The 13,689-nt window shown below is 32.3% G+C and overlaps 1 protein-coding gene across 1 annotated transcript in view; it reads right to left on the bottom strand.

The window, feature by feature from the left end:
- LRRC7 (leucine rich repeat containing 7) overlaps positions 1–13,689 on the bottom strand; it is a 496,206-nt gene that overhangs the window by 250,950 nt on the left and 231,567 nt on the right. Inside the window, exon 5 of the mRNA XM_059899299.1 lies at positions 7,580–7,658. Within this exon, the coding sequence (XP_059755282.1) occupies positions 7,580–7,658 (79 nt within the window). The remainder of the gene's footprint in view (positions 1–7,579; positions 7,659–13,689) is intronic.

Genomic DNA, 13,689 nt, shown 5'->3' with positions numbered 1-13,689 from the left:
ACTCTAATGAAAGGTTTTCACGTTCCTAAAGGCTTTCACATTCCTAAAGTAACTGGTGGTTTTCCACATTTGACTGATTTATTAAAAAATTCAAAGTATTTTAAAAAATATATACTGGTAAATAATTCTCTCTCTAAGGAAATATTTTCATTTTATTAATGGCTGAAATTAAAAGTGGAGAAAAGGGAATTCTCTTACACTGTTGGTGGGAATGTAAATTGGTACAGCCACTATGGAGAACAGTATGGAGGTTCCTTAAAAAACTAAAAATAGAACTACCATATGACCCAGCAATCCCACTCCTGGGCATATACCCAGAGAAAACCAGAATTTGAAAAGATACATGCACCCCAATGTTCATTTCAGCACTATTTATGATAGCCAGGACATGGAAGCAACCTAAATGTCCATCAACAGAGGAATGGATAAAGAAGATGTGGTACATATATACAATGGAATATTACTCAACCATAAAAAATAACAAGATAATGCCATGTGCAGCAATGTGGATGGACCTAGAGATTGTCATACTGAGTAAAGTAAGTCAGATACAGAAAGGCAAGTATCACATGATATTGCTTACATGTGGAAACTAAAAAAAAAGGGTACAAATGGATTTATTTACAAAACGTAAGTAGAGTCACAGAGGTAGAAAACAAACTTATGGTTACCAGGGGATAAGGTGGGGGAGGGATAAATTGGGAGATTGGGATTGATATATACACACTACTAAATATAAAATAGCTAGCTAATAAGAACCTGCTGTACAGCACAGGGAACTCTACTCAATACTCTGTAATGGCCGATATGGGAAAAGTACCAAAAAAAAAAAAAAAAAGAGGGGATATATGTATATGTATAACTGATTCACTTTGCTGTACACCTGAAACTAACACAAACTGTAAATCAACTATACTCCAATAAATTTTTTTAAATTAGCATATTCAAATTGCAATAAAGAGAGCACACTAGAATCAGACACCCAAAATGTTTAGTGCTTGAGCATGTGGGCATTGATGTCAGAAGACCTAAGTTTGAATCACAGTTCTTTCAATTATTTATCTCTGTGACTTTTACAGATCACTTAATCTTTGTAAGACTCAGTTTCCTTCTTTATAAAATGATCATACTAATATCCACTTCCAGAGTTGCTCCAATGAGTAAATGATTACCCACCCCATATTAAGAACTCACTAAACGGGAGCAATTGTATTACTTTTCCTTGGTATTGTTTTTATTCTGATCTTTCAATATTAACTAGAATACTAATTTAAATACTTTTATCAGTGCTAATCTTATTGTTGGAATAGGCAGATTAAGATTGGCTGCAGACATCCTTGTTTCAACATTTTTCTTTTCTAATTGCATTTACTTTAGAAATTTAATGAAAACATATTACAGGCATTTGACCTCCATTAGAACAGTTAAACCAAATTAAAATACAGGTGCTATAAGTTTTGATTAAGGAGCCAATGTAAAATCTCCTACTCTAATTGGAAAGATATTTTACATCTAAACATTTTAATTTATAACCTTAAAGTTATAAAATTAACCTAATATTATCAGAGAACATTTAGAAAATAAAGAGAAAAGAAAAATGTTGCTCATAATTCCACCTCCTTAACACAATTATTATTACCATTTCATGTATTTAATTTTGATCTAATTTCCAATTAATTATTTTAACATCACTGCAAACTTGTATCATGATTTCTCCCTTTACTTTGTAATTATCTTTCAATTTTGCTGTGTAACCAGAGTGACTACATAATCTATCATTCAAACTAGGACACTTTTGGGTGTTAAAAGGGAACTATTGTTAATCATGCCACATCAAGAGGTATAAACTGGGATGACTTGAGCAAACAGAGACATATGGTCACCCTATAAGTAATCTTTATAACCATCCAGTAGATGTACCATAATTTATTAGCAATTTCCTTATTGTTGAGCATTAAGAATGTTCAGATTTTTCAAATTGTATCTTTTAATTTAAACCAAAATCAAATGTTTCTTCAGGATTTGTGAAATATAATAAAAGGAGCCCAGGAATTTAAATACTATCTTTATGCATTTCCATATGTAAAAAGTTACGTAGATAATATTTATCTACTTCATAATTGCTGTGAAGATGAAAATGAAATAATCTAAAAGCCTGAGACATGCTAGGTTCTCAATAAATGTTGGTCCTTACTTTCTCATTGAGAAGTTGTTATTTTCAATTTTATTGTAATAATTTTCACCAGTGGTTTGGTTAAGGCATTCAGACTATACTATAAAGTTCACATCTAAAACTAAAACTAGTATGCTAACACTTAAAACTATAACTTTCATATTCTAGGGTTTTCATGACTTAACTACTTTGTAGATTTCTTGTATCTAAGAAAATAAACAGAAAAGCTATAAAGAAAAGTAAATGAAACCTAAGTCTATATTTTAATAGAGCAAATTGATAATCTCCAGTATAACTGATCAAGTAAAAAAAGAAAGAAGACAAAAATTATTGATACCAGGAATGAAACAGAGAGCATCACTAGAGATATTATAGATGTTAAAGGGCTAATAAAAAAATATTATGAAAAATGAGGTACCAATAAGTTTGAAAACATATGAAATGTACACATTCCTAAAAAACAAAAACAACCATAAATCACTCAAGAAAAATTAGGCAATTTGAATAGTACTATACAGGAAAAAAATATTCAGACTAATATGCCTCATGAATATAGATGGGAAAATCCTTACAAAATATTATCAAATCAGAGCCATTAATTTATAAAAAGTGTAATACTTCATGACCAGGTAGGGTTTATTTATATCATCATGTCAATAGATATTTTTTTACGAAAAACTTTGACAAAATTCAACACCTATTGACAGGAAAAAGTCTCAGCAAAACAGATTGCAAAGATTTGGCAGATTCTAAGGCGGACCCCATAATCTTCGCTTTCAGAAGTTCATGCCCTGGTAAAATCTTCTCTTCTTGAGTATTGGTAGGACTTGTGACTTGCTTCTAATCAATGGAATGTGGCAAATAGGATAGGATGTCATTCTCATAACTATATTACATTATGTGACTCCATCTTGCTACGATACTCATTCTACTCTGCTGTTGGCCTCGAAGAAACAAGATGCTATGTTATGAACTGCCTATGGAGAGGGTCACCTGGCTGGGAACTGCACCAGCCTTTAGGATGCAAAAGTGGCCTCTAGCTGTCAGTCAGCAAAATTCTGGGGCTAACAGGTTTATAACAGCAAGAAAATGAATTCTGCCAATAACCTGAGTGAGCTTGAAAATGTATTTCTCTCCATTTGAGCCTCCAGATGAGACTGCAGTTTGACTGATCCCTTGATGGTAGCCTGGTGAAACTCTCAAACAAGGAACCCAGCTAGAACATGACCAGATTCCTGACCCACAGAAACTTAGAGATAGTAAATATGTGTTGTTTTAAGCCACAAAGTATGTGGTAATTTCTTACACACAGCATTATAAAACTAACACAGATTTTGGTATCTGGTATTGGGATTCTGCTGTAATAAATTCCTAAAAAATGTGGAGTGGCTTTGGAACCAGGAAGTGGTCGGAGATTGCATGACTGTTGAAGAGCATCATAGAGAAAGCCTTGATTTTCTTGAAAAGTTTGAAAGTAGAAATCTAAACTTTGACAGCCCTGATGGTAAAAGCTCAAAAGGAAGTGAGACATGTATTATATTAAATTCCCTCAGCCTGATAAAGGGAATGTATTAAAAAAAAAAAGAATAAGTAACAGTCATATATAATGGTGAAAGTCTGAATGCTTTCTCCCTAAGATTGGGAACAAGGCAATAATATCTGTTTTCACTGCTTCTATTCAACATTATACAGGAGGCCCTAGCCAGGACAATAAGGCTAAATAAATAAATAAAAGAAGTCAGATTGAAAAGGATGAAATAAAACTGTCTTTATTCACAGGTAACATGATAGTCTACATAGAAAATTGCATCCTTTCCCCCACAAAGCTACAAAGTATTTACTAGTACTAATAAGTGAATCTATTAAAGTTGCAGGATATAAGGTCAATATACAGTAATTAATTATATTTTTATGATAGAAAAATCATTTGTAATTGTCCCCAAAACATGAAATACTGGAATAAGATGAACAAAACTTGTAGAATATTTGTAAACTTAAATCTACAAAACATTGATAAAAAATTTTTAAAGATCTAAATAAGTATAGAGATATATTATGTTCAGGGAAAGGAATACTTTATATTTTTGACATGTCAATTCTGCCCAAATTGATCTACAGATTCAATAAATCCTTATCAAAGTTCCACATTTTTTGGCAAGCTGATTATAAAAATTATATGGAAAAGCAAAGGGCATAGAAGAGCCCAAATAATTTTGATAAAGAAGAACAAAGTTGAAGGACTCACATTCCCTGACTGTGTGAAATACTACAAAGCTACAGTAATTAACATAGTATAAAACTGGTGTTAGGAGAGGCATATAGATTAACATAAAAAGTAGAGAATTCAGAAATGGATCCAAACACATATGATCAATTGATTTACAAAACAGGTACTCAGATAATTTTATAAAGAAAGGATAATCTTTTCAACAAATGGTACTGGAACAATTGGATATCTATATGCAATAAATAAATAAAAAAGAGAACCACAACCCTCACACCTTACATATATATTTACAAAAATCAACTTTAAATGGATCATAGACCTAAATGTAAAACCAAAACTACAAAAGTTCCAGAGGAAAGCATAGGGGAAAATCTTTATGACTATGAATTTAGTAATGATCTACTAGACAGGGACAAGAAGAATAAACTATAAAAAAATTATAAATAGGGCTTCATCAAAATGAAAATTGTTTTATATTTGAAAGTCACTATTTAGGAAGTGAAAAGATAAGTCATAAGAGCAAACAAATATCTGATTTTTAGCCAGAATTTATAAAGAATTCTTATAATTCAATAATAAAAAGACAATAAATATGAACAAAAAATCTGAACTTTTAACAAAGAAGCAAGGCAGATTGTAAATAAATACAAGGAAAGATGCTAATTTGACATTTATACTATAAATTAAAATTACAGTGAGATATGACAATGAGATACTATATCTACTAGACTGGCTAAAATAGAAAAAAAAAAAAAAAAAAACGGACAGTACCAAATTCTGACAATAATGAGGAACAATGGAAACTCATATTGCTGGTTGGAATGCACAATGAAATAGTTATTTTGGAATACAGTTTGGAAATTTCTTATAAGGTTATGCATACATGTACCATACTACACAGAAAACTACTCCTAGGTGTTTACCCAACAGAAGTGAAAACAGATGCTTACACAAACACCTGTACAGAAAGGTTTATACCCACTTTATTCATAATAGCCCCAAACTGGAAACAACTTAAAAGTCTATCAACTGAGGAATAGATAAACAAATTGTGTTATATTCATACAATGGAATTCTACCTAGAAATAAATGGGAATGCAGTACCAATTCTTGAAATGGCAGGAATAAATCTCAAAATCACTGTGTTAAGAAAAAAAACACAAAGTATGACACCATTTATATGATATTTTGGAAAGGCAAAACCATGGGGACAGAAGTCAGATCAATGGATGACTGGGCTGAGGGAACTTTTTGGGATGATGGAAATAGTCTATATCTTGATGATTATGGTGATTCCATAACAATATACATTTGTCAAAATTCACTGAGCCATACACCTAAAAGAGTGAATTTTACTGTACGTGAATTATTGGGTCAGCCAAAAAGTTCATTTGGGTTTTTCCATAAATCTTAGGGAAAAACCCAAACGAACTTTTTTGGCCAACCCAATATATCTTAAAAAAAAAAAAAAAACGCTGACTTTAAAATTGATATACTATTTAAATTGACTTTTTTTTTTGAGTAATTTTTAAAAATGAATTCCCAAACTTGCTTTTAGTGTTAGACATTTTTTGATGAAATCAGTTATATTCAGTTATCTTTTAAAAAGTTAAATATATGAAAGGAATTCAGAGACATTGCCAATAAAACTATAGATTTTAAGCTTTTTAAATATGTAATTTATCATCTGACTTCCACTCTCAAAGACCTGACCACGATTCCTAAATACAATGAGCTATTAGAATTAAAGAACTAGAAATCAAACTAATTCATCATCTGCCCTGGATTATGACTTAAGTCAAGGACATGTCTATAGTCTTGTTGTGATAAGTTAGCAATATTTATTTCTTTTATGAGAAAGTTGCATTTTGGTCTAAGTGTTTTGGAGAATACTTTTCACGTTTTTTTTCCCCCCACCATATTCTACATTTGAGGTAGAATATGGTTTATTCAAACATAGTTTATTCCTTGATGTTCCACACTTTCTACTAAAGGCCTCAAATTATTTCACAAACCATTCACTGTAAAGAGCCTCATCTAAACTTCTACCTCATTCTTTTACATTCTATTTCATTTCTAGTTTCACCTACACCCTCTTCTCATGATCCATAGAGAAACCATCCTCACTACTCCCTCTCCTCAACCCTATTGTTGAAAATTTTCCCTTTAAATTCCCTTTGATAAACTTCCTTTTGTCTTCTTCTGGAAACACTAGATTCATTCAACACCTTTCCTATGAACTTCAGTTTCTCCCAGTCTCCCCATCTTCATGTGGACAAAGGACTGAGGGATTTTCCTCAAATCCTGTCAGTTTTTGTATAATTAAAATGCCAGTCTTATTTTGCAACTCATTATCTGCATCCCAATACCACTAATTAATTTCATCCACTTCCAAATATTACTACAACTTTCGATAGACTTTCTAGATTTTACATCCACTTCCATAGATAAGTGACTTTAACATTCAGGTTCGGGGCTTACCCAATCCATTCACTTCATGGTTTCTTGACCTACTTGATTCCACAATACACTCTATCACTATGGCATATCGTAATTTGAAACATGGTCACATGCTGGGTTTCACTTTCCCTTGGCATTTCTCTACTAACAGATCATGACACACAGATACCTTATTTCTGATCACAGCATATTTACCATCCATGTCTTCCACTAGGCTATCCTCACAGAGTTGTCTTTTTGCTCTTCCTGTGATATCTGGTACCTAAATACAGTATTCCCTTTTTCTGATCATACTTCATTCATTTTCCAACTTGAATCACATGATCAGCTATTTGCATGCACCTTATACACTTGCACTCTCTTGAACTTTCATCAGAACCTTGATGCTAATTTTCCAGCATGACCATAACTAATAACTGTTTTCTTAGTTTTGGTGCTCTTCCATGGAATGTTGCTTCAGAACCACAAAAAATGATGACACGGTTTCCTTCAAAGTAATGCCATGTTGTGCCAATTAGGCCTTCATTGTTACTCAGCAATGCTTTTACTCATCTTTTATTGAACTATCCTGATTTGATTATTCCTTTCCCATCATTCTATTAAATTGAATTTTAAATACAGCATTTAAAATTCATTTACTATGTGAGTTTCCTTTATCTTGGTACATTATTATCCAATGGAAACATAAAGATAAATAAAATGTAATCACTCATACTCACTTAGAAATTGGATTGACACTGGCTTCAATAATTGTTAAACACTTACAGCACTTTATGTTTTCTGGAAATTCTTGTACACCTAAAATTAAGAAAATAGTACATAAAATATACTAAACAATAGTTTTAATATTAAGAATAATTAATTAAATACACAGTGTAAACACCATATGGGTAATCACATGTAAGAATAATAACTTATTAATATAATATGTTAGTGTTATATAATATACGTACATTTAAAAAATAAAATATGAGTGTTAAATAATATTTTATGATAGTAATAATTGGAAATTAGATATAAAATTGATAACAATTTAGCATAGGATATACCTTGGCTGTTTACTAATCTAAAGAAATTAAAATGGTTGGGATTATTTAGTTATTATAGTGCTGCTACAAAAGAAAGGGGAAATCAGCAGATATAAGAAAACAGAAAATAAAATCTTTACTCCCTTCATTTTGTAAGATTGAGAAGATTGAACATGTACAATGTAAAGATACCTAAGGAGAATTCACAAAACCGATAGATATCCCCAAACTATTAAGAAGCTCTAACACATTTTATGCATCTCTTCTTTGGCACAGAGCGCAGCTCTACATCTGCCTGAAAGGGTGACAAGGTGAGCAACCCTTCCTGGGGTCCTCTCTTGAGTCTCTGAGGTAGCCAGCCTGGCTGACTGCCCTTGGAGAACTGCTCAACTGCTGTCACAGTTGTGCTGTTGGCTATGTGACAGAAAAACACAAGTTTTTCTTACTGGAAATCAGTAAGCCAAAACCCAATCCATAAATTAGGATTTTATTCAGAGGAATAAAAGACGTGGAGGATGCTTCAATCAGTTGATACAAATGAATTAAACATAGAGTTGGCCCTCCATATCCACGAGTTCCACATCCACGGATTCAACAAAGGGCAGGTAGAAAATATTTTTAAAAAAACCCCAAACTCAGAAAGTTCCAGAAAGCAAAACTTGAATTTGTTACACACTGGCAACTATTAACATAGCATTTGCATTTCATTAAGTATTATAAATAATCTAGAGGTGATTTAAAGTATACAGGTGGATGTGCATAGGTTATATGTAAATACTACGCCATCTTATATAAGGGACTTGAGCACCTGCGGATTTTGGTATCTGCAGGGAACCAACCAGTTTTGGTATTTTCTGGAACCAATCTCCCACAGATACTGAAGGATGATTGAAATAAGCCCTACAAAAATTAGAAGGGAAAACAACTCTATGAAGCCATTCCTATATCCCTGCAGTACTGCTTGCCCTCAATTTTTGAAACTATTGTTAAGCGTTTAAAAAAATGTCTATGAAGTACTAGTCCTGCCAAGTACTTCATATATGACAGAAGGATAAGGAACACTTTGTGGTAGGATTTAGTTGAACTTTTTGATGATAGATGATCAAGAAAGAAAACCCTCCACCTTCCTAGATTCTGTTGACCTAGATCACCATGTCCACAGGATTTCAAAGTCCAGAGAAGCAGCAGGAGGAGAGCCAAACCAAACAAGTCATTTACCAATGCAAAGTGAGGGTATGAAAGATGGTGTGGAGGTGTTTCTCATGCCACTTCTCTCTATGTGAAGATTCACCAGAAACTGTGCTGTCCTAAAATTATTGCTGAAGTATTTTGCCTTCTTAATAAAAACCCAAGGAAGTTTAGGAGCACCATTACATATGAATTGAATGAGAAAAGCAATTACCCTTTTTGGAAAGGTCATAACACCTAGAGCTGCCCTTATTAACTAGAGGTTAACAAAATGGCACAGAAGTCAATAACATAACCCTTAGCTATCCTCAACTTTTCCCCTGAGCATTCATAGTCACTTTGGATATCTGCAACCAACAGGAGTATAAAGCTTTTTCTTTTCTCCCTTTAGCTTTTTCTGCCCAGTTACCAATCTGGACTCATTACAAGCCAGTGTGCCTGATGCCTTATCTCCACAGGTGCCTGCATTAGGATGATATTTCCTGAAATTATGTGTAAACCAAGACATGGAAGCAGAAGCAAATTAAAGTACAATTTTAAAGAAAAGACTGTAGTGTATCTCTTTATCTTCTGCTGAAAATGGAATTCCCTGCTGTGGTGAAAATGCTACCACATTATTTGTTAAAAAAAAAACAAACAAAAAAAACTCATGTTGTTTACAGTTAAACTTAAAATTGTTCAGAGAATAGTCCATTGGATTAAAATGGAATCCCAACTTTATAATTTACTGTTTGGATAACCCTAGGCAAGTCATTTAAATGTTCAATGTCTTAGTTTCTTACTCTGAAATATGATTATTATATGAATGGTTTCATCAGAGAGTTGCAGAGAGGATTGAAGGAGATAAAGCAAGTAAAGTAATTGGCACAAAGTGCTGAATATATGTTATCTATAATTATTAGAAACAAATAGAAGCAGAGGGTGTCCATCAACAAAGGAACCAACAATCATGTCGAGATGAGCTGGCTAGTATAAACTTGTAAAATTTATCTACCTAAAAGAACAACAAAGAGGTAGGAATTAGTGTGCTGAAAGAATATCTCAATATCTTATCAATATAATAGCTGCAATAAATGCTCTTGCAGATGGGAAGTAAATAATAAACATATATTTATAAATAAATATTTGTATGTTATAATGTAAATATATAAACATATATAACTAGTCTACGCTGAGCAATATTTTTGTATTTTTGTAGAGGTTTTTATAGCTGCTTAATTTGCTTATGAAAGTCAGAACACATTTGGAAAAATAGGTTGCCAGGGGAACTTTACCATATATACTAATATATGGACCTTAGACTTTAGGAAAAGTTCTTAGAGCATATCTTTAACTTATAGTTCAGTCTAAACATGGAGAGGTACTAAAGCATAGTATTTAAAAGCACGGGTTGGAAGGATGACCTAATCTCAGTATTGTTACTTAACTAGCTATGTAATCTTAGTCAGACATTTTAATATTTGAACGTCACTTTCTCATTTCTTGCCTAATTCAAAGGGCTGTTCCGATTATTAGATAGCATGTTGTAAAGCACTTAGTATCATGTCAGCCACTTAATAAGTATCTAATAAATACTAGATAAAATTCATGTGTTAATAAGAGGAAAGTTAACTTACATTTCTTTATGCCACTGTGTAAAATAATTTAATTCTCTTAATAATCCTATGAGGAAGATATATTAGGCAATATTATTTTCATTTTATGGATGAAGAATCACGCATTCACAAAGATTAGGTGACTTATTTAAATACCTAATGGATGTTTATAGATGGGAACGAATATAGGTGGGATTTATTTAATTTTTTTTAACACCATGTCTATTGTTCCTCTTTATTACGTTACTTTACTACATTACTTATTAAAATTGTTTACAGTTTCTCTTTATTATGTTACTATATTAAAAATATAGAGCCCACATTTTTTTTAAGCATCTTGCTTCTTTTCTTTCTTTTTTTTTTTTAATTTATTTTTGGCCGTGCCAAGCGGCTTGCAGGATCTTAGTTCCCGGACCAGGGATCAAACCCGCGCCCTCGGCAGTGAAAGCGCGGAGCCTAAACACTGGACCGCCAGGGAATTCCCCGTAGAGCTCACATTTTTATTAACCAATTTTTGAGATTGGTCTGTCTGGTCCTCTGAAACACAGTGTGTTTGATTTTTAAAAAGGTTATATATACCTATATTTATACACATATATATTGATATATATAAATATACACACACTATTCAATTCTAAAAAAGTTCATACACACACATTTTTTTAAGATTAACTTTGTTTTGATTTTCAAATTATGCATCCAGAGATAGGACTTCACTTTAACAATTTATCTTATTCCAGCCATTTTTATTTGTGATTACTGTAAAAAACAGATTCAAGTATTTGTAGGCCATGCAACTCAAGTTTTAATCCCTATTTTTCAGTTGAGACATCACATAAATTTTCTAACACAGGCTTATAAGAAATTCTCTTCTAAAGGCATTATAAGTTCAATTCTTTTGGGAATCCTGGAGATTCAAGCTCATTGTATCTAGCTTAGATTCAAACCTAGGTTGCACAACAAATAAAGACTGTACTCTGAAATAATTACACTGGAAGCACTGTGTTTTACAGGCAAAATGATATATTTAGTTTAAAAAAATGGACAATTGCCTCATTCACAAATATCAGATGACATCAATAGATATTTACCCTTCAAATTAGGACACTGTGGTAATATTTTCCCAATACATTCACTTCAGTAACTATGCCATAAAATCTATTTTAAATATGTTCACAGAAATTCTGTCAAATGAGAAATAGCATTTCTGCATTTTGAACTTAAAACACCTTGTAAACAAAGCTTTCAATGCAATGGAGTTATGCAAAATTGTGTTAATAAGCTATTAATATCTTGAGGAAGGAAAGATGTGAAAGTCTACTTTATCTGATTGTTCTTTTTGTCATTCCCCTTTTAAAAGAATTAGGTTGAGAAAGCTCCTGCTTGCTCAACTTTTAATTATTCAAGAACTAATCCACTTTGTGGAGCTTTTATTTTTCTATTTCCTGCTGTCTCCATTTGACCATTGCAGTGCTCAGCCATTCTTCCACCAAAGAAGGAAAAGGGGAGAATTCTGAAATCATCAAATGTGGCTCTTTCTTTCTTAACATGGGAGAAGTTGAAAGTCATGGCTACATTTAGGTTTTAGTATATTCAGTTAATTATTTTTATTTAGACTACCCTTTCTATTACTAATGCAGGCAACCAAGTCTTGACAGGAGAATCTTAAATCTGTAAGTAGTATAGTTTTCAACTTTATTTAATTATAAAAAGATTATTGATGTCAAAATGAAAAAAATCAAAACAAAAATGTCACTAAAATTGTGTTAGACTTTAAGTTGGTTTTAAGTTGGTATTAAAGTATGAAAGCAAATATTTTTCCCAATACAGTAGATAAGTATGGAATCTAAATGTGGCAAAAATTTGTGATAATCAAATATAGAACCTAACATTAGCAATAGCAACACTGATTCCTATGTCATAAGTGGAAAATCCTTTAAAGGCAAATCTGAGTGTAAGACATTTCTATAACATATAGCTATCTTTTAATATCACTCTTTGAATATATTTAAATAGTGTGTTATAATTTTTAGCTGTCCCTGTCCACTCTTTCATCTGAATCCTCAATCTAAATATTATCCATAGAAACACATTTAAATTCTATCATCTGCGTGAAAGTTTGTTCAACTATTTTAGTCCATATGACCTTCTCTTCTTAAGACTAGCGTTTTAGATTGTATTGTTTCTGAAATTAAATAAGACTGAAAAATAATGAGACACAATATATGGTTATAAATTGAGGAATTATCACTTTATCATCTTGTCTTATGTGGTTCCCTGATATTTTAATTATAAGGTCCCTAAAAGGGAAAGTCAACATTCAACAAATATTTATTGAGTGTTTACTCTGTGTTAGAAATTGTATTAAACATTGGTGATACAGTGTAAGAAAAATGGATACATTCTCTTCATTTGTGGAGCTTATATTCTGGCAAAGGAACACATACAATAAACCATAGAGATAATTAGCATACACATGAAATACATTAAATAGTATTTAATTTTTGAGACATGCTATGGAAAATGGAATTAGAGCAGAATAAAGATAGATCAGAAATGCCTGAAGATTTCAAACTTAACTAGGGTGATTAGGGTAAGCCTTATTAATTGGAAAGATGGCAGTTGAGAAAAGACTTGAAGAAGGCGAGAGAGATAGGAATACAGATATCTGGAAACTGAAGGTGGACAGTAGGAGAATTTTAGACAGAGTGAATAGACAGTGAAGATTAATTATTCCTGGTGTATTCTAGGAATAGCAAGGAGGCCAGCGTGACTGGAACACAGTGAGGAAGAGAAGAGTAGCAAAGAATTAGGTTAGAGAAGTAATAAGGGGTGTATGATGGGGACGGGGGTGTCGACTCATGTAGGGGCTCTCAGGCCATTACAAGAATGGTTTTTACTCTGAATGAAATAGACATTGAAGGATGTGTGATATAGTCTGATTTATAATTCAAGAGGATCACTCTGGCTCCTGAGTAGAGTGGTCTTTCTGAAAGGGAGGTCAATTCGGTGTTATTG

The sequence above is a fragment of the Balaenoptera ricei genome, chromosome 1 (genome assembly GCF_028023285.1).
Source record: "Balaenoptera ricei isolate mBalRic1 chromosome 1, mBalRic1.hap2, whole genome shotgun sequence".
In the NCBI taxonomy this organism is placed as follows: domain Eukaryota; kingdom Metazoa; phylum Chordata; class Mammalia; order Artiodactyla; family Balaenopteridae; genus Balaenoptera; species Balaenoptera ricei.
This window is presented reverse-complemented; position numbering and strand designations above follow the sequence as displayed.